Below are 25586 nucleotides of genomic sequence, written 5' to 3'. Positions count from 1 at the left end.
GTACGGCTTGGATAAAATATATACATCATGGTGGCCTCACACCGCGAGGCAATCCGCTTCCCTAAAATGAAGAGGGCACGAAAAAAAAATAAGTGCCCCATTTTTATTTTATTTATTTATCTATTTATTTATTTTGTTTCCGTCGGTTCTGTCTAATTAACCCAGAATAGGTGCATAGGAACACCGTTCACGCATCTCTCGGGACAGTAATTCCTCGGTGGCACAATGTCCATCGCCAACCCAAAATGCCGAAAATCGTCAATACTGCGTCAAAAAATCGATTTATCTACTTCAAACTCTCTCTCTCAGGATCTGAAATCTGCATCTCCCGATCCGATCCTCCTCAGGTACTCTCAAAATTCCCACATTTCGTTGCGAATTTTTTTAATTTTTTTTTAATTTTTAATTTTATTTTTTAGATCAATACCCTATCTCTTTTTTCAGATCTGCTAGATCTCTCCTCGACTATTCTCACAACATTTTTCATTGGTAATTTCAGCTATGGATTTCATGAAAGTCTTCGATCAAGCAGTCAGAGAAATGTGCGTTTATGAGAAAGAAAAAGAATGACGCATTTTCTAATTTTGTGAATTGCATTCGTTTGAACATCAGAGAATCCGATTTTGATCGGTTTTGCATTCTCTTTTGCAGAAAGAGGGAAGTAAACATAAAAGTCCTCAAGATTCCGGAGATTGAGCAGAAGGTAAGCAATCTTCTATTGAAATTTGAAGACAACTTCTGGTGGAACTAAATTACCAGCTACGTATGATGAAAATTATGAATGCATACATGCAGAGATGCTTGTGCATGCATGCATCCGGGTTTTCAATGGCTGGATCTGCAATGCGATGTGTGCTGAGGGCAATTGGCACAACCAGAATGCATTTTAATGCGGCTAGATGGTAAAAAGATTTAGCTAAGGAGCTAAGATTGATGGAAACACATGCCATTCAATGCAACACATGCAAGGGAATGGATATTTTTCTCAAAAGAGAAAGAAAACTTTATTTGCAAATGGCATGATGATACTACACAACCAAAGTTCCATTTAATTCCTAAAACAAAAGAAAGAAAACCCTCATACTAATGGAAAGACTAAAAATACCCTGCTTGCTTATTTTACTATGGCTTTAAGTAGGGCATCTTCGCCATTACCAAACAAAAACAAATGCACTAATAGTTAGTTAGGCTACTGGTAAAATGCAGGCACATTGCACTTGGTGAGCACATTCACACACTTTCGTAGAGCACAACCAATCAGGGACCGAATGTCCAATAAATGCACGGTTTCAACTCACAGGAAGATTGGCTAGACTGAAGATAAATCAAATCCAATGAAAAGGAAAAGCTACAGCTGGTCTAGTAATTTGTCTACTGCATTTGACGTGCATCACACATCAAAGTAATGGGCACTTCATTTGTGTGTTGGGGCTACTTGATTAGCGAACTTGTGACACACACACAGAGAGAGAGAGAGAGAGAGAGAGAGAGAGAGAGAGAGAGAGAGAGAGAGAGAGTCCATCGGCTAGATTTTTACAACCATCTTTCGCACGCATGAAGGAGGGGCTGTATGTGAGCATTCCCTCCTACTCATCTTTTCAATGATTGAGAGACTATGCCACTGGCGCCAACTCTCCATCCATTCTTATTTGCATGTCTCATTTGCCATGCATTTGACAGTGTTCCCTTTTATAAGAGATGAATTTATTGTTTGCATCAATGTAAATACCTTTAGGCTTTAGCAATACTTATTAACTTCTGAATGCCAACTGCCCAACCTAATTAAAATACTCAAAAGGAAAGCCATCAAAATGAAGGTGGGCCAATCAAGATGTGTGTGTGAAATCCACTCCGTACATCAATTGAAAAGTCTCCTTTTAGGACCTAAGCCAAAAAATTAGGCCAATCCAAATATGAGGTGGGTCAGGCCATGGGGAACAGTGGGGTTGGAGACACCACCATAGAAACTTCCTGAAGCCATCATATTGTTTATATGTCATGGTAAGGTGAGACCCACTAGGAGGAAGAGACGCACCAAAAATAAACGTGATCTGAAACTCAGGTAGACAATACCAAGTGAATTTAGAGGTTTTAGTCATGATTTTGTATTGTTTCTTTCGAGCTAAGTTCTGTTATGTATGGTGAAAATGAGGTGAAGCAACAAAATAATGGACTCAATTTTATACAAACATGATTGTGTGCCCCACAGAGAGATGGTTTTGCATGCACTCCCTACAACTTATAGAGAATTCAGTAAAGAGCGATTACTTCTTTTGGCGTTCACCAAAAGAATTGGTGGTTTTCACTTTGTTGAGAATGAGAATAATGACATAACCACAAAGTTTTGTGGCTTGTGAGATACATCCCTGCCTATTGCTGTAGGATATGTTTGGACTATAGTTGATGTATCTAGGTTCATATTTAGTGATCCAACTGTTAATCTTACAAAATACAATGATGAAGGTGGCTTCCTAAAAAATCTCTAATTGGAAAATCCTAGGCTTTTGAATCAATGGTCCACAAAGCAACCATCGAGGAGACCATCTGTTGAATATGGAAAAAAAAGTTAAAAATCAAAATGCTAGAATATTCAAATTGTGGATTTTCATAGTTAGTTATCCTCCATGGATAGTGAGGCCCATCTTGTAAATGGCTTGGATCACCTAATATGACCCTAGATCCAATGTCTATAGCTATACTGGGATGTATATTAATGTGCATGAGTGCATGGAAGAGGGTTGTTCAGATGGTTTGGATAGGTGCCTCTAATTACTTAAATCCTAAAAAAATTAATGGAATTACTTAGAAAAGGAATTTGTCTCTTGCATATGGCATAGAGGAAATTACTTAAATGCCCTTAAGTAACCCAACAAAAACTTATTTTTAAGGGTGTTTATGTCTTTTCACAGGACAATAAATCAGTTCTGCAATTTTAAAATAGCAGCAAAAATAGGAGCAATGGGCCTTGAGGAGTAGTATGGATTATGCTTGTGATCATGGGGTCCTACATGTGTGCAGATGTGAGGCCCACATGTGATCAAATCAATCCACACATGAGATTGTGTATCTTCTTGCATCAGCAATGCAGTGAGGTGTTATACATGTGGCTTTTAATAGGACGAGTCGTAGCCTGACCTGAGTCAGTTGGATCCCTGGTCCTTCAGTTTTAGGGCCTGGGTTCTGCCTTGGCCTGGCCTGTGGGCCTGAAAATCAGGACACAGACACATGCTATAACTGGCATAACTGGCCTTGACCCATGCCAAGGCCTTACTTAAAACTGGAAATATTGTCAGATTGGCCCCTTGCCTGAAAATAGACCCAGGCTGGGGTGTGGGCCTAAAGTTGAGGCCTACAACAGCCTAGCCTGACTTGCTGAGAGCCCTAAGTATATTGTATACCCTCATCTCTACGTGACCCTGCAAATTGTCATGGTGCTATTTGGCTAAACTAATTGGAAAACCATAATGAAATTCTCTTTCCCTGCCTTTGCATCTGAGGATTTCATTACTACTTCTTGGCTCTATGATGTTGCCTTGAAGAATTGTGTGGAAGCGTTCTCCTTTTACACCACTGGTTCTTTTCCAGTGTCAGTTCCTCTGGTATCCATTAGAATTCTACATTCTATGAACTAGGAAGTGGGTGATGCAGGAGAAAATTCTCAACTGCAGGGGTTTCATATTGAACTCAGTAGGCATCAAAATTGAATTTCTATTGAACTGATCAAAAGTTCTGAAGTTACATCCAAAGAAACTACGTGTAATATTAAAACCCCAAGCCTTGGTAACCAGGTAAGGACCCTGTTCATGCATGACCAGCTTATATTAGTTGAGCATGCAAAGGGCAAGGTATCGGAACCCAGACAAAAAATGTCCTTACAGCCCACAAACATCAACCTTGTACTCATAGTAACTGTGCTATCTGAAACTATCTTGACTCTTGAGTGAGAACTGAATCACATTGAAATTCTCACAGACGCACTAAGGCAAATTTCATCTGATAACAAACTTTTTATTTTTATTTTTTGAAAGATAAGAATTTTATTGAAATCTGATAACAAACTTTTTTCTAGCTCTGACCACAAATAAGCTTTTTCCAGTCGCTAGTTCATTGAGTCAATGGATTGCTTGCAAGACAACTGAAACTGGTCCTCTGGCAAACTCACTAGTCTAGTCTTCTTCCATCTTCACCATACCTTTCTCCAACCATGCTCCTGACCAGAAGGGAAGATCATCGCACAAATTTGTCCACCCCAAAGATCCAGACTACCACTTGCTCACGATCATCTAATGTTCCACTTTCACTGTCAAGTCAAATTTTGTCAGCTTAGGTATTAGATGTGGGTTCATAGACCTTTTTAGAAGTTGGTGAGAGTTTAAGATGTCCTCACTGCTCAAGTCAAAATTTTCAGAACTTCTTGCACTAGCAAAGGTAGTGGACTTTCATGGGCAACAAATCTAAAACTTTTGAAGCTTGGTGATGTTGCACTAGGTTACTTTGTTCTATACTGACTGGGCCTTTTGGGGGCATTTTTACATTTGACAGGTTCTTGATGCGACAAGTAATGAACCCTGGGGTCCTCATGGGTCTGCCTTAGCAGAAATTGCACAGGCCACCAAAAAATTGTAACTTCCAACTTACTGTATTCTTTGAGTTCTATTGTGTGCTTAATCATGTAGCTTTCCATTCCTCTTGGGGCACATTACATTCTGCTTATATTATGACACGAATTATTGTCATTTTCTGTTTAGCACCGAACGCCAGATGATTATGGATGTACTCTGGACAAGATTGACTGAAACTGGCCGAAACTGGCGCTATGTTTATAAGGTAAGGCTACTCTTTGTGCCACTTTCCATGCCATGCATTGCCATTTTCATCATTATCTTTTATCAACAAACAAAATTTTATTTTATGCAAACAAAGAAAGATATCCATATTTATCAATTTAATGGTCCAGTTCAAAGCTTCTATTCCTTTCTCAGACTATATTCCTTTCAAGACTTCATTCCTTCTATATCAACTGTGAGAAACATCTCCCCCCTCACAGGCACTCACTGTAATAGAGTATTTAGTGGCAAATGGATCTGAACGTGCACTTGATGACGTCCTAGAACACACTTTCCAGATCTCAGTAAGACTTCTTTTATATTTTGCTAATTGGTGCAATTTTTAATTTTCTAGTGACGTTGATTGGATTTCCTGGCAAAAGATGTTTTCCTGATTTACTCTTATTTATGAAGTCAATCTCAGGTTTTGAATATGTCGAGCCAAATGGAAAGGATATGGGAATCAACGTGAGAAAGAAGGTTGAAACCATTTTGGCCCTTTTGAATAGCAAGGATAAAATACAAGAAGTTAGAAACAAAGCTGCTGCAAACCGTGATAAGTGAGCTTGTGGAACCCAAATTTAGATGGATCTTTTATTTGAGTTGTCTGTATTCAATGAATGAGATACACAGTTGCTGCTCTTTTCAGGTATTTTGGACTGTCCTCAACTGGAATAACTTATAAGTCAAGTTCAGCCTCACATGGTAGCAGCAGTTTCTACCGGGACAACCATTATGGAGGCCTTGGTAGTGCAAGAGAGGGTGAAACATTCAAGGATGGTTACAAATTGAGATACCGATATGGTGATGAAACTGACTGGAATCATGGCAACAGAGATGGCTTCAGCAAAGATGGTCATGGTAAGTCACAACCACGAAGCAACCTTAGCAATGAAAATGAAGGGAGCAACTCAAAGAAGGGATCAGCATGCCATGGCAGGTATCTACACTTGAACACTGTTGTTCATGGTGTGTCTTGGTCAATCCTCTTGGATGTGTTGTGGTTTTTGGATCTTGGATAAAATCTGGCGATCCTGTTGTGTTTTACCCTTTCCTAAGGATGCTAACCAAACTGCAGTGGAAACTATTGATGTATTTAGTATAGAACTGTGAGAATTTGAAGCAAAACCACTGGATATTGAGAGGTTGTTTTTTATTTTGGTTCTACATTTGGGTAAGATGATGTTGCCTGCATGTATGAAATGGAGATGGGCATGGGAAAATTTTTGCCCTAGGCTAGCCTATTGTTGTGCAATATGAATATACTATGGTATGGTAGAATGTGATTTGATGATATCAATTTAAAATGATTTGAGGATACATAGTCTATCAGATCTGTTTATCATCAGTTAGTTTGTTGAAGCATGAAGTCCAGCTGGCCTGTACTAGAGGCAGTCGGCATGCATTAGACAGGCACAACATTAGTTATTCAATTGTCATACCCGAATTGAACCAATTGACACATGGCTTGGCCATGTTGTTGTGCTTGAGTGCTGATTAGCATTTTTTTTTTTTTTTTTTTTGAAATGTTTCTATGTTAACTTGATCGAGGAAGTCACTATAATGTTTGTCTAATGATGTTATTCTGTGGTTTAGAGGCAGTGGGCATGCATTGGACAGGCACAACACAAGTTATTCAATTGTCATACCCAAATTGAACCAATTGACACGTGGCTTGGCCATGTTGTTTGGCTTGAGTGCTGATTAGCATTTTTTATTTTTATTTTTAAAATGTTTCTATGTTAACTTGATCGAGGAAGTCACTATAATGTTTGTCTAATGACGGTATTCTGTGTTTGCAGTAGGGGTCAAGATGATAACCATGATCCTATCCCCTCTTCTCAGAGCTCGAGTGCACCCCCAACTAATACTGAGGATGACTTTGATGACTTCAACCCACGGGCATCTTCTACTGCTGGTAAAGTGTTCAGCATTTATATTCCAGTGGAGCAGGGATGTTCTCCCCATCTGGCTCAGAAAATTCAGGGCTTTTATGTGCACTTTTGGTTGATCTTCTCTTCTGTCTATCAACAGTGTATTTCATGTACGCCTAAGTAAGAATCTCGACAAATGTTTGTTTGAATGAAGATCTTTTCTTGTGTCCATCAACAGCGTTTGTCATGTACGTCTAAGTAAGAATCTTGACAAATGCTTGTTTGAATGAATTTTCTTAAGCAAGCTACCATGCCTCATACATACAACTTTTTCATTCAAACAAACAAACAAATAAATATATAAAAGGAAGAGTGCAATACCTTCCACTTGATGATTCTCGGTTATATGATTTTCAATGGAGACCTAAATGAAAGGGATCAAAAACAATGTAGCACAATCTTGAGATTTAGTAGGAAAAAGTGGGCAAGGATTATGCTTTGCCTCGTAAATGGGACTAGTCCTTTGATTGGCTCATAGAGGCAGTGGGACTCACATGTTTGAGAATTTGAATATCCTCCCCTTATTACTCGGCTTGACTACTGATGTGACCAGTCAAGAGGCGAGTTGCCACTTTTAGTTACTTGTGAGTTGGTATTGGCTGGGTTCTCTATTGAATTGGTATCATTATCATCATTTAAGCCTCATCCCAATTACTTGGGGTCAACTACATGAATCCTTTTCAGTGATTCCACTCTATAAAAGCCATACCTTCAATTAGACCACAGGTTATCAAGTCTTTTCTTACTACCTCTAGCAAGGTATTCAAATAGACAGGTGAGGCATGGAAGGGCAAATCTCGAGAAGGCAAAGCTATTCGAGGAGCAGAGGTTAAGGAGAATCTCGATTTCGTGGTAGGCCGATCCATTGAGGAGTATCCTGGTGCTCTCCTCAAGGTATGCATGGAAGGTGAAGGGGAGGGAGAAATCAAAGGCTTCAAGAGAGGTCTATCTCTCATAAAGGCATCCTGAGGTTGTGGAGTAGATGGGTCCTTACTCATGCCTCAATGGTAGACTGACAAGAGTTTCAATAGGAGGTCATGTGTTTGAGTACCCATTGTGGTGAAATCCCATTGTGGTGTGAGCGCGTGTGTTAAAAAAAAAAGGTCGTGGAGTAGATGGGTGATCTCTCGAGGTAGAGCTCCCCTTAGAGAAGTTAGGGAAAAGGTGTAGCTCGAATTAATAGAGCATGACGAATTAATCGCTTTATCTCATAATAGCCCAGGCCCCACATCCATGGGTTAGGTCCTCGGCCAAACCCTCCTCATGAGCCTCAAATCCATGGGTTCCGCTTCACACGGGCCCCAAATCACATGGGTTCCGCGGGCTGCCCATCCCGAAAATGCCCCTGCATTCCACAGGCCACCCCACTTGAGCCTAGTGTGAAAATGCCCATGCATTAACTCTCTATTGGCTCGGAAGCCTTAAAGTTAATTGCCTTACTTATAATTATTAATTAGTTTAAGTAGGCAATTGTGTATTTAAAAGATGAAAATTTTATTTGGTCCTAATCATATCCCCCCTAAGCTCCACCAAGCTTCCGTGTGTCGTGGTATCCTATTCCATGCAATTTCAAGTTTGGGTTGTAATCTCTTTTCTTTTCTTGTATAGTGCTCTTTTATATATTTTGACTGTGGCCTCCTCTTCTAATAAAATCTTTCTCCAATGTTCAAAAAATTAATAATAATAAAGCATGGCTGGTCTTATATCTATCCAATAAATTCCCTTTAAGTTTAAGTGGTACATGACAATCACATAAAAACTCCAGAGGCACAACTCCCCTTTTCCACCCAGTATGAATTCTATGGGCAACATCTTGCTTAATCTCTCCACTCATAACTTATCGACCTAAGGTATCAAAAGTGGTTATTTGGGGAAACTTCCTTGTAAGCAATCTTAACTAATTTGTAGTTTAACTCCTATTTGTACTAAAATTGTGCTCCATATACTCTATTTTAACCCGATTAATTTAAAACCCTTTAGATTCTAAAGTACCTCTACATAATTCTAGCTTTGTGTTTGCACCGTGGGAAGAGATCCCATGGTGCATGTTCATTGCATTTGACATAGTTTTGACTAAAAAGATAAGGGAGGGTGCAAACAATGTCAAATGCAATGAACATGCACCATGGGATCTCTTCTTGTCAATGCACGGTTAGCTCGTCCATAACAAATTCAAAAAGGTATGGGCTCAATGCTGACCCTTGGTGTAAGCCTGCAGTAATTGGGAACTCACTTGTCTTTCCACTAGTGATCCTCACATTTGTTATTGTTCCCTCATACATATATCTATTTAATTGGGTATCATTTTTCTATATTTTTATACCTAGATGATAAAGGAAATGCCCCTTACAGATTGGAAAAAGATATGGGTTGGGGCTGAAAAGAAGATTTGGTTTTTGTTTTAAAAAAGACAGAATGGGGCCAGGTTTGTAGTTTTGAGGATGTAAATTTAGGGGACCATGGATAGGTGAGGTTGATAATAGAAGGTGAGAGAAGTTTGAGAAATTTGAGAGAAGAAAAAATGAGGAGAACTTTAAGTTAGATGAATGAAAGGAAGAAAAGAGAAGATGGGGACCAATGAAGAAAAAGACTGATGAATAGATAAAGAAGAAGAGAGAGGGAGATACCTAGTGTAAAAGAGATGGAATGGAGTCATTGTCATAGCAGATATATGGCACTCTGACACTATTAAATGATTTCCAATATTTTAATAATATGAGAAATAATGATGAATACGAATGGGAGACGTTTGAGAGTTTGAATGGTTTCCACTAACTCTATTAGGTCAATCAACCTTCTCACACCCATACAAGCACATGCCTATATTGCCAGCACTACAATAAAGTAGGAAAAAAGGGGGATGCGTCTCTTAGGTGCACACGTCCCTGTCTAAGTTCCATGCCTGCATAAACTACATACTTGCGCATGTTGATGTTTTGGTAGACATCTTATTGTGGACAAAGTGTATCCACATGAATCTAACTTTGAACCCCTGGGCCTTTGGCGTGGAAAGAGCACCATGGAAGCACAAGTTCATTTTTAATGACAGAGAGATTTGGGCGTCTAAATTTCAAACGTGTTTTATGCATTTGTTTTGGGAAGCAAATAGACTGGCACTTGCAAATGAAATTGTATATAGACCCAATCTTGTTTGTAAAATGCTTATCCATTACGTTAAAGGACAGTTTTATTTATTTATTATTATTTTCTTCTTCTCTCGTTTTAAAGGGATGGCTGATGTAACAGTCATTTGTTTCCTTTACCTCATTCAATAAAATTTTGTTGCTGAAAAGTCTTAAGACTTTGAAGGTTTTTGGCTTGTTGGAATAATTTGAGTAAGAATTGACAACAAGTGACATGCAGGAACCTTCCAAAATTGACATTAAGTTTATAAATCAGTGCTCAAAAACATGTATCTGCACTCTGATTTGGAAATCAATCTTTCAGTTTTAGTTCAACTCTCCCAAGCCAATGAAAAGCTCTGCAAATTTTAAAATTATTTGATGCTGCTGAGTTTTAGAACTGAGATTTTGATTCAGTACTTGGGTCTGGCTAGCCTGAGTTATTCAGCCGACTTCGACATCATCAACCAACTTTATGGTTATCAGTATGGACAGCCTCGCTTTTACCAATTACAATGATTTCAAGTTCAACTCTCCTAAGCCTACGAAAATGATGCATGGCACATGATTTAATGCTAACATGCGATGTGGACCTTATGAAAGAGTCCATAAAGTAATTCAATTAATAAAAAGATGTTAACCTACCAAGTAATTAAGAGTAAACAATAGGAAATAAAATATAATTTAACCTAAATCACATGCCCGCATTCTAAGAAATCATATAAATCAATTAAAATTAGGACCGATGGAAGGATAAAACTTCCAATTTAGCATGTGTATGTTCTACGCTCAAGGGATAGATTTGTAAGTTTTATGATTAAGGTTAGAAAGGGGAAAATCAGAAACTTGGAAAAATAGGGTTCATGGGAATTGAATATTTTGGAATTAGGGTTTTTAGAAATTTGAGAAAATAGGAAATTAAAGATCTAGGATTTAAAAGGTTGTAATGGAAGGGAAAAGAAGAAGAATCCCTTTCGAAGAAGAGGGGAAGGATGTAAGAAGAAGACTACTTTTCGAAGAAGAGGAAGATGAATGATGTACCTTGAGGAATCCACTACCAAACAAGTTTCTACCCTTCCACAATTTAATTGGAAGAGAAAAAATAAGGAAAATTCCTTCACACAAGAGAGTTTTTTTTTTTTTTTCCTTCTCAAATCTCCACTAGGGTTGGAACTCCACCCTCCCTGTGCTTTTATAATTAAAAATTCGGAATTAAAATCCAACATAATTATAACTATGCCACTCACTTAAGTGGCCCATCATCCAAAATAAAAAAACTAAAACATATATTATTAATCTGAACCATCAAATAACTCCTAAAGATAACAAATAACACAAAGAAAGCAAGATCAGAGTCCAAGGGGCCATGATCTAAAAGATCTAGAGGCCTGATGGCCTGATCGACAAGATCCAACGGTTGGATCGGTACGAAATAGAAATCTTATGACTAAAATGATTTCCTAAGCAGCCTGCATGCATCATCCCAAGGTGGGGTCTTCCCGATGCATGTCCAATGCATGTGGGGTCTTCAAAATGGCCTAGTGGGCCCCATCTGGAACTCGTCACCCATCCACGAAGAAAGTTGCGTTGATGTGAGTTGTCATCTCCGTCTCTGGTACATTCGAGTAGGTCCTTTGATGTCCCCATCAGAAAAGCTCTGCAAATTTTAAAAAATATTTGATTCTGCTGAGTTCTAAAATTGAAAATTTGACTCAGTATTTGTGTCTGGTTAATCTGAGTTAGTTGGCCGAGTTCTATGCCACTTGCCAAAATTTTGGTTTTAGGTATAAACAACCCCTGCCAATTACAAGGATTTTATGTATCTATTGAACAAGGTTTGTATGCACCATCTTAATCAAGAATGTCCTAAAATATTATCCACTTTAACATCTGTTTGTTTGAACTGATTTGACAGGATCAACTGCCAAAAAATCTAACCAAGTCAATCTATTTGGTGAAAGTTTGATTGGCGACCACATGGACGCTCCTGTTCCAACCAAAACTACTACCACAAACAGCAATGCCTTGATTGACATCGATCTGTTTGCAGATGCAACATTTGTGTCAGCCTCACTTAATGTTGAAGCACACTCTGGCTCTCATACTCAGGTTATTTATTTATTTATTTTTCTAAATCTCACTTGTCTTAAAGTACATATAGTTTATCTTAGTTCCCTTTCTTTGTGTAAAAGAGACCTGTAGTTTGTCTTTCTACGGTGTTTAGGTTCTCATCTTCTCTAATGCTTTAGGAATTAATATTTCTAAAGCCCATAATATGAAAAACGTAAACAAATAAAGCACAGGTAAAGCACCAATAACCAGCCAATTTCACCTGTTTCATGGATAGGTCCATTGCCAAAGTGAGCAAGTGCTATTGTGCTTTCAGGAACATACTGCAGTACCCAGCATTTAATTAACATCAAAATATCAAATTCTAGAATCTGTGTGCTCTGTGCAGGACCAAGAAAGGGCTGTCAATGGCAAGGTATTCCATAACAGCAATGGTGGCCGCCATAATGGCCACTGCAGTTACTGTTATGATACAGGCTGTAACGGCTGTTACAGTTTAAAGAAGAAGAAAAACAAATCTGTTTCGGCTCCGTTATGGGGCCATTACGGGCATTTTTGTCTCTAACGGCTGTTTTGGCCACGTCGTGCATAATGGTTACCATCGTTACCGTTACATGACGGCCATTACGGCTATTATGTGACCGTTTTGGCATACCTTGGTCAATGGGTATTCAGATCCTTTTATGCCGAAGTATTAGATCAGATTTGATTGGATCTGGATCTACATCTCAGGCCCAACTAATCAGGCTGGATTCTGGACCAACAAGTCAAATCCAGATCAGTTGCCCATTGGCTACTGGATATATGATTTTTTTTTCTTCATTTTATTATATATTTAGTTACACATTATTTTAAAAACTTATGCAAAATGAGTCCAGAATCCAGATCCAGACCCGAACCTGAGGCTGGACCTGGTACTAGATTCAAGTGCATATCCAAACACCATTCAAATTCCTAATCCATATGCTCAAAACTAGGCTAGACGGAGCCTTACGTGATACCTGAATCCATGCAAATCCAGTTCTGTACCTCATATATGTTACTCATTTCTGAACCGTACAGGACCCAAATTCAATTCCCTTAGTTGGGTCCGGCTACAGTACTCTATCTAACCCAAATACAAGCCATTGACAGCCATACCAAATAAGCTGTTGGGCATTTAGGGTTAGCTCAGTTTGTAGTGTGGATATTTTCTTAGGGTGTCTTTTCATGGCATCTCCAATAGAATTGGATCAGTTCTCCCAATTCATTTCATTTCAAGCGGGATATAGAAGACTTGAAAAAATGGTACCCCCTTTAGCAAGACTTCTCTTAGCAAATGGATGTTTTGGAGAAATCAGACGTTGACATTTCAGATTCAAAAAGCCCTTTAGTTTGTTTATTGTTTGTTCCAATGCTTCCGCACACTGGACAGATCCATCCATTGAGGAATGGGGACTAATCCAGTTTATTGGTTTTAGTTTGGCTCATTTACTTTATGAGAGATCATTAAATTAATATGCACAAATTGGATAATTTTAGCCATCTATTGTGGTCTGAGTGCGGATCATCATAGATCCAGGACAGGACGCGCACTTTCTTTCCCTCTGCTTTTCCTCATATTTCCAAGTTATAATTTCTTTTTTTATCCCTTCATGCGTTTTCTACTGGAAATTCAAGAATGTTTTGTCAAGATACTTGATTTCTTTTTTCTTTTTCAGGGTGCTGCTTCTAGGTTTCTGTGACATAAACCATAGATTTCGGCTAATTTAGGATCCATTTTATCTCTTGGCATTATCTGAAAAGAATGAAGGTGTTCTTGGCTTGCTGTTTTATGTCAACCCTGCTGCGCCTTCGTATTTCTTATGTATCTTCTGTCACTTGCAAATTATCTTAGTCTTTCTCCCAGAAATTTGGGGATGGCTTTTAAATGGTAGATTGGCAAAAGTTTTACAATTGGCTGCTCACCATTCATCAACCTTTGTCTTTTATCCGGCCTCTTGGAACAGGCCATTACAGAGGCTTACATTGACATGGTCTGTGTGCCAAAATGGTCTCACCCTATATTGAACTCCAGCCCTGAGTAAAGTAAGGTATGGAGTGGCAATTGCTAAGCAGACCTCTATGGATGAAGCACCCAAAGACATGGAAGGTCATGCTCGGGTAGTAGGCTGCAAATAAAAAATAAAAAAATCAACGAACCCACTGATAAATGATTGTCAACACAATACATGCCAAGATGGCCCCACACACAATAGTACATGTCTTTTGCACCACCCACAAAGGGAAGTTTGCAAACAGATGAACCCGCTTGGCGATTCATTTTGGAGAAATAGCAGGGATTTGGTCTATCTTTTTATATAAGTATAAATTTTTCCGCTTTCCTCAATGTGAAATTTTCTTCTTACCCTTTCTACAGGCTAATGTTGATCTCTTTGCCCAGTCTGCCTTTCTTCCTGCATCTTCTTCATCTATAGACTTTTTTGCTGCACCAGACTCTACCATGCCAACTGAAACAGATTCTACTTTGCCAACTGAAACCAAGTCAACTAAGCCTGAGTCTGCAAACCCCAACACTGTTGATCTATTTGCCACGAAGCCTGTCAACAATTTTGAAGGATCCGACATCTTTGGCGACTTCACTTCTCATACTGTCTCAGTGTCCACAGAACCACCACAAAATTCTGCCAATGAAGGCCTCGGCATCTCAAACCAGAACACCTCAACGCAGTCTAAGACCCCAGTGAAGAAGGATACTTTCCAGGTCAAATCTGGGATATGGGCAGATTCTCTAAGTCGTGGATTGATTGATCTGAATATAACTGCTCGTAAGTTGATGTACTTCATCTTTGAATTACTGCATCTCATTACTTTTCCTCCATCACCACATAGAATTGTATGTGTTGTTCGTTAAAATGGTTGATTTTGCCGATTTTGTATCTAACCAACAAATGTCCCTAGAAAATTTGGGTTGTGAGATAAGTTACCCTTCTAAGCATTCAAACCTCGTGATTACATGCACAAACTGTTTTGCTGAATTAGGCAGAATGCTTTGGGAGTGGAACTTGAAGGATGCATTGATGGAATTCTGTGTATAAGAACATGGAAATATCAGCAGCCTTGTACCCTAGTTAATGGGAAGCACTCAGCTAATGGAAAATGGTCCTGAGAACATCTGAACTCTGTACTTTCAGCAGGGGAAAAAGGAAGAAGAAAACATTAAGACCAGTAGTCCAATATGGACACTGCATCAGATGTGCAGATCAGATATCAAAACATTTATTTGGCCCCTTTGGACCATCCACAACAAAGAATTGCTGACTGCTTATCCACTAAAACGAGAAACTAAAATTCATATTGAACCCTCGCTCTTGATTTGAACAAAACAGTGGAAGAATTGACATGCCACCTCTCTTGTCCACACACTCAAGCTATAACTGCATACAAAATGGTATGTTATCATACTTTAATATGCAAATTAATTATGTTCCATATGTCTATTTTCAAACTGTCATTGCTGTTGCCATGCTTCTTCGTGAAGATTCCAGTTCCCAATTGTAATCTGCAAATATCCAAGTACTCATTGTGTGAGCCAGTGTTGCTACATACTGGTCATGTAGTTGAGGGGTTGGATTTATGGCTTGTATCACTAAGCCAAGCAACTTTGGATTTGAAATGCAGGTGGCAAGGTGCAGTGGCACCTCTAGGCTATTGCTAGAGCATACAGTTGACACATGATTCATGTGCAGGGACTCAGTGATTGGTGCCTATGAGCTGGCACAATGTGCAATGTACTAGACAGCAGTTTGGTGTTTGAGGCAGAATGTTGACCATTTAGATGATTAGGACAAAAGGAGAAGGCCGTATTTTGGCATGGGTCTTCACATTGCTATTTTTATGCCTCGCTTCTTTTTTCTTGAAGATTCTCTTATTCCCTCCTTTTCTTTTATTAAACTAATGTTTTACCTCATTGTCCTCACTGGTGTCGCTGATGTCATCATTGCCAACATTTACATCATCCTAAATTTGTTCACCATCATTGTCGTCATCTACATTGCCTACATCATCATAATCATTGTCGTCATCGTCATCAACATAGCCTTGTCCCAGCTGTTAGGAGCCGCTTTATGAATCCTATCATGCCAATCATTCCCAAGGGTCCATTTGGATGCACTTGTGCAAAAGGGGGTTTCAAACCTCTTTTTTTTTTTTTTTCGTGAACTTGATCAAAACCAATCGGCTTGGTTTTTATTGAGTTAGCATTTTAGTGCCAATTTCGTCGAGCAGGATAGCGAAATGTGGGTTTTTAAAGTGCGCCGAGACACAAAAAACCCAGTTTGGCCCAAAGGGGGGTTTACGCCTCAAATGCCCCTTTGGAGAGTGTGTCCAAATGGGCCCCAAAGGCCATACATAGAGCTGGGCACGGGACGACTCGACTCGGCAAAATCGACTCATCCGACTCCTTTAGACCCGACTCAACCCGAACTGAGTAGGCGAGTTAATCTAAACCGAGTAGACTTCGCCCAATTCGAACTCAGACCGAGTCCGAGTCACCCATTAACTCGACTCGACTCGACCTGAAATCTGACTCGTTCAGTCTCGACTTGATCCGAAACTCGACTCGACTCGGGTTCGAGTAGTGTGTGTGTGTGGGCGCGCGCGCGTGTATATGTATAAACTAATTATCTAACCTACTTTATCCGCTCCACGCCCGCTCCCGACCCGATCTCTCCCTCCCTCCCTCCCTCCCTCCTCTCCTGAGCTCGGCAGTCATCCACCACCACCAGCCACCAAACCAGGCCACCCTCTCTCTCTCTCTCTCTCTCTCTCTCTCTCTCTCTCTCTCGACTTAGGTAGCGCCGTAACAGCTCGTCTGGATGATCCACACCCACTCGGGCACCTGGCTCTGCTCTAAGCAAGGTAATTTACTAATTTTTATAGTTTTCGCTTTATTAATTTCTAATTTTGGGGAGGGGGGTTGTGAAATTGGGTTCATGTAGGGTTGAAATCGGGTGCATCCGGGTTGGCTCGGGTGCGGTCGGGCTGGCTGTGGAGTGTGGACCGTGTGGTGCATTTGGGTTAGCTCGTATGCGGTCGGGCTAGCCATGGTGCGTCCGAGCTGGCTCACGCTGAGCCATTTCTAAACCCTAAACCCTAACCCCTAAACCTAAACCCTAAACCCAAATCCTAATCCCTAAACCCTAAACCTTAAAACCTAATCCTAAACCCTAAACCTAAACTTTAAACCCAAACCCTAAACCTAATCCCTAAACCCTAAAACCGAAAACCTAAATGGCTAATGTATTTTATTTTTTTGAATTAGACAACTAGTGGTTTATTTTTGTGAATTATGGAATACATTGCTTATTGCTTAGCTTATTATTGTGCATTAAACCGTTAGCCTAATGTGATTTATTTTTGTGAATTGGACAAATAGTTGACCATTTGAGGATTTTTTTAAAAATTTTTTTATTTTTGTAGCCAGACATGGATATAATGTGTTTTTGGTGACATAGAAATCGCTCAAATTATCTCATTTTGGACAGTTTAAGGTTAGATAGATAGTATGCTTTCATATAACCTATTTAAATGCTCATGCATGTTTTGCGCTCCATCTTCCCATTTCTCTATGGATATATTTCTTCCTTTTTATTTCTTATGCCAAATATCTTCACATTGCTTAGATATTTAGCATGGGAATGAAATGGAAGATCAACTTATCTAGAGAGACGTGGGGAGATGTTCCTGGAATTTCGGCGTGGACGTTTAAATGAGAATATGAAAGTATTATAATTTATCCAACCTTGGATGAGCGACTAATTTAGAGTTTAGTATATACTTTTAAGGCATTATAGTGCTAGTCTTATTTAGTATCTTTCAATTAGTAGATGATTAGTGAGGAAATTCCCAATACCCCCGGCGGATTGTTAGTCACTTCGTCGATAATCTTGGATGAATGATTAAGCCTAAAAGATGAAGAGGTGCCCATTGATATTAGTACCTCCCAGAGTTCAGTAAAAGGAAAAAAAAGAAAAGAAAAGATCGGTAGTGTGGGAAGAATTTAAAGAAGTAACTCTAAAGAACGACACGATGAAGATACAATGCAAGTACTGCATGACTCAATATGCAAAACAAGTAGACATGTCAACCACAACTCTGAAAAAACACATATTGAAGTGTTATAAAAAAGTGAGAAGCAAGACTGCAGGCCAACAGACACTTTCATTTACCCAATCTTTGGTGAATTCGCCGCAAGGTACCTTGTCTACCTATAAGTATAACAGGGACCATATGAATGAATTGACGACCATCTTTATCATTGCAAATGAAAAATCATTTCAGATAGTAGAGAGTCCATCTTTTGTCGAATTAACCAGAGGCCTTAACCCATATATGAGGTCTCCTGTACAACAATAAAAAGAGTGCATAAAGATATACGCAAGCGAGAAGGTCAAGTTGAAAGGACAATTAGAATCGGTTTCCTGAATTAGCTTGACATAAGATTTGTGGACAACATCCAATCAACGAAAGGGGTATATGTCACTAATTGCCCACTATGTTGATACCTAATGGAGGCTCTGCAAAAGAGTTATAAACTTCTGGTATCTTACGCCTCCTCACATTGGTTTGATGATTTCAAACTGTATATACAGATGCCTTGTGAAGTGGGGCATTGCGAAGAAATTCTCCTCGATAACTTTAGACAATGCCTCTGCAAACGATAGCGTGATAACGATTTTGTGGAACTAGTTTAGGGCCATCGGTGACTTGTATTTCGGTGGGAAAATATTTCATGCCAGGTGTTGTGCTCGCATTCTAAACTTGATTGTACAAGATGGGTTTAAAACAATTGAGCCAATGATCGATAACATAATAGAGATTGCGAAGTATATACGGGAGTCACCTTCACAATTAAATACATGGAATGAGATTGTGAAACAGTTGAATTTGTCATATCAGAAAAAGGTGAAGTTGGATGTCATGACACGTTAGAATTCAACTTACGAAATGTTGGATTCAGCAATAGTTTTTAGAGATGCATTCTCTCACTATGCAGAACGTGATAGTGCGTATCAGTGATTGCCTTCTGATAATTATTGCATAAGAGTTGAAGCAGTTCATAAGTTCCTTTCAGTTTTTTACGACACAATAAAGATATTTTTAGAAAGCAAGTATCCAACAACAAATATATTTCTGTCAGAACTTTGTAGAGTAAAAGATGTTTTGTGCAGAAGCTATAGTGGATCAGACTTTCTACAAATAATGACTACGGGTATGCAATTAAAGTTTGATAAGCATTGGTCTGAGTGCATTTTAGTAATAGTTGTTGTAGTCGTTCTTGATCCTCAATACAAGATGTTCACGGTTATATTCATTTTTAAAAAGTTGTATGGTGAGAAGTGCCATTGAGGTTGATAAGATTTGTTATGCAGTCGAAGATTTCTATAATTTCTATGTAGAAACTTTGGGGTTCGCAAAAGACAATATCGCAGGTCAGACTCCTCAAGTGGGTTCTAATTCTAGTGTAGCTGTAGGACTGAACACGATCGACGATTTCATGTCTTTCATGGCACAAATTGAGACCCAAATGCAGACAACTCAAACAGAACTTGACCACTATCTTAAGGAGCCACTTGTAAAGTACAAAGGTGAAGAATTTGATGTTTTAAACGGGTGAAAGTCGAAAGCTCGTGAATCACAGTACCATGGGCTCTCGTTGGTGATGTCAGAATCTGCTTTTAGCACTGGGAGTAGGGTCGTGAACAAGTATCGAAGCTCACTTACATCGGATTTAGTTGAAGCGCTCATTTGTACACATGCTTAGCTGCGTCCAATATAGGAAAAGGACAACTCTATTGATGAGGAGTTCAAGGAAGAGGAGAGTGAGAAGCAGGATGAGACAATACCTATAACAATTGCATGAAGCAGGATGAGATAGTGCCTTCTATTTCCCTTGCATTTGCTTACAACAATTTGACAGTTATTATTTGTGGACTTGAATTGTAACATTTGATGGGTAGATGGATATTTTCTATGCTTATCACTTATCCACTTATGTACTTGAATGTTTAATTTTTATATTTTTTCTTTTTTCGTTTATGCTTTTAAATGACTTAATGTTCCTTCAATCTCATATAGTTGGCTGGTTGTGTTTGTTTATCTTCATTCCTTAATTATTTATGTTATCTCAGCCTAACCAAATATTTTTTCTTTTAAAATTCACACTTATAAATATGTCATCAGAAGATGATCCATCGGTAGATATTTGAGATTATGAAGCCCAAGTCTACTCCCAGGATGGAAAGATAAAGTTGCAATGCAAGTTGTGTGGAAAGCAAGTTGTAAACAAAACAAATCTGTTAAAATTACATTTAGCTTGTCAGGGAGGAGACGTTGTCCCATGTAGCAAAGCTCCTCCAAAAGTTCGGGATTTATTTCGAGCCATTCTCGACTCAAATACAAATGCAACTACCCCTTCCCCTACATTCACTACAACCAGGCATAGAAGATATAGAAGTAGGCATATTATAAATGAAGAAGAGTCAAGCAGAGGAAGATCCCCTACACTTAGTAGAGAAGAAGAAGACAGACTACTAAGGGAACAAAAACAAGATTATATAAAAGCCGTAAAACAAAGCTTCGAATTGGCATCTAGGACCAGACAACATCAACCCCCTTCGAGACAACATAATGCCGAAGTATGCAAGAGTATGGGACATAAGCTAGGCAATAAATCATCAAAGTTTCGCTGCATTCTATAAGCAGTTGAGAATCCTGTACAAATCGGATCATAAAAAGAGGTTGAAAAAACTCATTAAATCTATGAATGGGGATGATAAAAAGGCATCTATGCTATCCGATTTAGAAAAGGTAAACAACCATCTTTTAGACACCTTCAGGTTGGACTCAGCCCAGAGTTCTCCCACAATTCAAGCCGTAAAAAGAGAACTAAAGGATGATTTTGGTGATGAAGGTGGAGGAGGAGGTTACTATTACGGACAAGGTTACTCATGTTACACGCCACAAAGGCATTCATCATACAAAGGATATTGAATGAATGAATGGTATGAATAGTTCATTGGTTTCTATGTGGAACTCCATCTGAGATTCTGAACATACTTTTGAGTTTTGACAATGTCTATTTAATTTGTTCATTTAAAAAATAAAATAAAATTTTACAAATTACTTTTGAGTATTCGACAATGTTTATCTTGAATAACTTAAGTAGGAAAAACATGACAGGGAAAAAAAGCTCAACTCGACTTGACTCAGTCCATGTGACCGGGTCGAAGTCGGTCTAGATTAGTCCAGGCCACGGATTCAGATGGGTCAGGCATGCTGGACTTGGTACCGAGTCAGGTCGAGTTCGGGTCAGGTCTATTTCAAAACCGGGTCGGGTCCGTCAGCCCAAACTCGGTCCGACTCGACTCGATGCCCAACTCTAGCTATACATACGCCTTCATATCCTTTCTTATTCCCTCGAGCCCAGTCCTTTTAGGCCTTTCCCTCATCCCCCCTGGGCACTTCAACCCAGCAACAGTTCCTTGCTTTATCAACAGATATTCCTAGGTTGTATCTGACATCTTCTTTTTTGATTCTATGGTTCCTAGTCTTTCCACATCCATCTCAACATCCTTTCTTTGCAACACTCATCCCCCATTTCTTTTCCTTACAAGCAACATAGAAATTTTATTGAAAGAAAAAAAGAAGAAGAAGAAGAGAGATAACTCTGCATTAAGGCAATGGAGAGAGATCTTCAAATTACCAAGGAGGGGTTAAGAACACAATCTTTAGCAAGAGCATCTGCTAAGGAATTTGCCTCTTTAGAATTAGAAGTAACACTGAAACAGTAGGATAAGCTGCAAGCCTGCAACCCTCACCAAGGTTTCATCAACCAAAAATGATCACTTTCATGGAGCCTTACTCAAGGCGGATGCCCAAGAAATGACACTCCTTAACTCACCTACTTCCACGAGATGTCCTGAAAAGAAATTCCGAACCCACTCGATCCCCCTTAGAATGACCTCTTAACTCTGCCCTATTTGAGTCACCCACACCAGTAGGGCCTGAAAACACTATCTTAACAGCACCATGTTGCCTCCTAATTGCTCAACACTCTGCCCATATAGCTTAGCCATTTGAAAAGATGTCTGATAAACTTTTTGCCTTAATAGTGTCATTGGAATGCAGCCATCACATGCTACTCCATAGGAAAATCACCATTTCATCGACCCAACTCCAGTTCAAAATAATTTTATTTGAAACGTCTTGAATTATGGAACCATTGAAACGAACCAAGTTGCCTTGAGGAATCTCTCCCCTGTTGATTTAACTAATGAGCTGCGTCTTTAACTTTTCCTATTAAAGTTTTATTTCATTATAGTTCGACTAAATGCTTGTCTCATCAACCAACATCATATCATCTATGAATGCATTGGAGAACCATTTTCTGAATACTAGCAGTTGATTCATCTATAACATATGCTAAACTCTCATTCTAACTATTGACCAAAAAACATTAAATAAACTATAAAAAAAGAAAAGTCAATATTACTCACAACAGAAATAGCCAATTTGGTTAATCAAGTTGTGGATCTTCAACTTGGAATTGTTACATTTATTCCCCAATGTAAGTTACTTGAGCTTTCACCATGACATGGTTTCCCAAAAGAAAAACTAGGGTCCTGTTTTGGCATACCCCAGAATGCAGGTGGGAGAGACATCCTCCTGTGTGCATTTTGGGAGATTGGTGCCTCTTTCCGCAGCACTCTAAACATGGATGGCATGATGCGCTAGACGCTACTGTCCATAAAATGTGTTCCAAAATGAGAATCTGGTGATAATTGTGCAGGACTTGATATCATACCATTCTCATTATGGACGACCTGCGCTTTGTCCACTACTTTCTGGAGAAGACCCAAATATGCCGTATTTTTTAAAATTGAAGAGGGAGTGACATTTTTTTCTATAACCTAGAAACCCATGATTTTCATTCATGAAAATGGTAACAGTAGACTTCTGCATTTTTACTGACAAAGACTTTGTTCTTGTGCTTTAAATTCAATGTGCAGCCAAGAAGACATCTCTAGCAGATATTGGTAATGTTGGCAGGCTAAGTGGTGGAGTGGATGAGATGGAGAAGGGCCCACCAACTTCAGTTTACATGGGAAGAGCCATGGGTGTTGGGTCAGGCATCGATAGATCAGGGTTTACACCATCACCAGCAGGAGTGGGAATGGGAGGAGATGGGAGCCTCTCAAAACTGGGCCAATATTAGTTTGGAAGCTTCAAATGATTTCTTATATATATTTATATTCACAATTGATCAATTCAGAGTTGTTAAATTCCTTGAGTGCTTGGTGTGCTCCATGTTATTGTTCTAATATACATTATGCTGGGTTTTGAATACTGTTGAAGGAAATGCTTATCTCATTGTCAAATTTCAATAAAGGATGGAAATGCTCCCCCAAAATCTTTTATGAGAAATGCTTCCTTTTTTCCTATTTTTAGTAAATCCCATTTGGTTTCTTTTTTCCCCTTTTTGAGGGGGCTTTATTTGATATGGCTGCGTATGATGATTGATACCCAAGCACTTAGAAATTGTACATGTGGCATACATTAACTCAAATTAAACTGGTTAAATTGTGGAACCCACTGTCGTGAAACCACAGCATCAAAATAAGATTGATTGAACAATCTTAAACTCTTATTATACACTTTTTGTTGAAAGAAAACCTTCAGATATTTTTCATTTTTAAACGTCCAATGAATGTTCCCCCATTTGATCTGATAACCAAATAAGTGTAATTTTTTGTTGGTCATCATCATCTAAACCTCATCCCGATTAATTGGGGTCAGCTACATGAATCTTGTTCCGCCATTCCACTATCAGGGGCTATATAGGTCATCAAATCTTTTCTTACTACCCCCCCATCCATGTCCTTTTGGAGCCTTCATCTTGTACCAACTCACTTCTACTTGGCACAGTTCTTGGTCTCTGTTGCACATGACCAAACCATCTAAGTCTACTTTCTGTCATCTTATTACTTATTGGTGCTACTCCTAAGTTCCCTCAAATGCATTCAATTATAATTATATCCTTCCTCACTTGCCACTCATCCATTTCAACATCCTCATTTCAGCTACACATCCTGTGAACATCTTCCTTAACTACCCAACATTTCTTATAGCTATCTTGTAAATTTTCTCTTTCAATTTGAGTGGTACACGACGAGCAGATAAAACTCCAGAGACACATTGTGATACATCAAAACTGGGACCCATAATTTTGGTAGTTTGAACTACTTGTATGCCACGTGTGCAATTTCTAAAGTGCCTGCATATCATACATCACATTCTGCCAGAGTTCCCTCTCTTTTCTATTATTATTGGTGGTTTAAGAATACTGTCAGCCTAAGAAATACCAATTTTCTCACTGAGTTCCAAGTCCAAATGGATGTTCTTTTTCCCCCCTCAAGATACTATAGAGCACATGTTGAATCAGGGCTGGATCTTGCTTGTGTGCTGAGTAGCCTTTTGAGTCGTTGCTCACCCTGAGCATCTCTCCTTTCACATGTTCAAACCTACTTGGCAGCAATGACTATTTTACACAAGGAGATTATGGGAAAACAAAGCCAGAAGGCATCATTCATGCAAAGTAATGTAAGATGTGCGAGTGCCCTCTTTTGATGCAACTCTCACGAAAGCTACGCACCAGATCAAAATCTCTCTTCCTCTCTCTCCTTTCTTGAATTCTCTAAAACCTATAGCAATACCTCCCAATCTATTAAAGCCCTTCAACCCCCATAGCACCAACAAGTGTTTTAAATAGCATGTAGCGTATAGCGTGGCGTTTGGCCCTATATAGCGTTCCTTAATATTTTTAATTAAAATAATAGAAAATATGATAAAATTTACAAAATACATAATTTCTATGAGTTCTTGACTACGAATCTAGATCAGCAACCACTTAATTCCATGCAAAAACTCTCTCTCTCTCTCTCTCTCTTTGCCTTTAGACATCTCTAAGTGTGACTTTTAAAAAAATAATAATATTGAAACACCACAAATTCATGATATACACCACAATTTGGATGGTCCGGATTGATTTAAGTGCTCTATCTATGATATGGACCACAATTTGGATGGTCCAGATTAGTTTAATGTAGTGCGATGTGCCATAGGTGCAAGTCATTACCATTTAAAAATAGGTTTTAAAATAAAATAGAAAAAACACTTTAAAAAAAATGAGATTTCAGGTAGCTTATGCTATCCACACTACGCACTACGTTATGCTACATGCATTGTAGCTTACGCTACATACCCTGTAGCTTACGCTACCAGGGAATTACGCTACTTGTGTAGCTAAGTAGCGTTTTTGCTACGCTACGCTACAGCGCTATTGAAAACACTGGCACCAACATAACACATTCCACAAAAGCATCCCCTCCACTCACACACTGCCTATTCGGAGAAATGCGCCACAGAAACCCCATCTCTCAGAATGGCCTCCTTTCTGCTCACATCTACAATGGCGACCCACATGCTGCATGGCTCCTCTTTCTCCACATGGACCGTGCGGGCTTCATCCTTGATGCATGTACATTCACTTCCATTCTCAGCACCTTCTCAGCACCTGTTCGATGCATAACGGG

At 39.1% G+C, this 25586-nt stretch overlaps 1 protein-coding gene across 7 annotated transcripts; it reads left to right on the top strand.

The window, feature by feature from the left end:
* The first annotated feature begins 118 nt into the window (after window positions 1-118).
* On the top strand, window positions 119-23435 carry LOC131216918 (clathrin interactor EPSIN 1-like). Of its 7 annotated transcripts, none has more exons than XM_058211562.1 (12): window positions 119-347; window positions 500-542; window positions 652-703; window positions 4543-4622; window positions 4749-4827; window positions 5048-5131; window positions 5241-5386; window positions 5476-5766; window positions 6632-6744; window positions 11798-11991; window positions 14351-14759; window positions 22784-22973. In XM_058211562.1, exons 2-12 carry the CDS (start codon window positions 502-504, stop codon window positions 22906-22908), a joined length of 1614 nt encoding a protein of 537 aa, XP_058067545.1. In that variant the 5' UTR covers window positions 119-347; window positions 500-501; the 3' UTR covers window positions 22909-22973. The 7 variants fall into 7 exon arrangements, with proteins under 7 accessions (XP_058067545.1, XP_058067570.1, XP_058067537.1 ...); XM_058211554.1 differs by lacking the exon at window positions 22784-22973 and adding an exon at window positions 23004-23435 and having other exon boundaries at window positions 120-347; window positions 14375-14759; XM_058211534.1 differs by lacking the exon at window positions 22784-22973 and adding an exon at window positions 23004-23435 and having other exon boundaries at window positions 121-347.
* The last annotated feature ends 2151 nt before the right edge of the window (window positions 23436-25586 follow it).

Source organism: Magnolia sinica, chromosome 1 (assembly GCF_029962835.1).
Source record: "Magnolia sinica isolate HGM2019 chromosome 1, MsV1, whole genome shotgun sequence".
NCBI lineage: Eukaryota > Viridiplantae > Streptophyta > Magnoliopsida > Magnoliales > Magnoliaceae > Magnolia > Magnolia sinica.
This window is presented reverse-complemented; position numbering and strand designations above follow the sequence as displayed.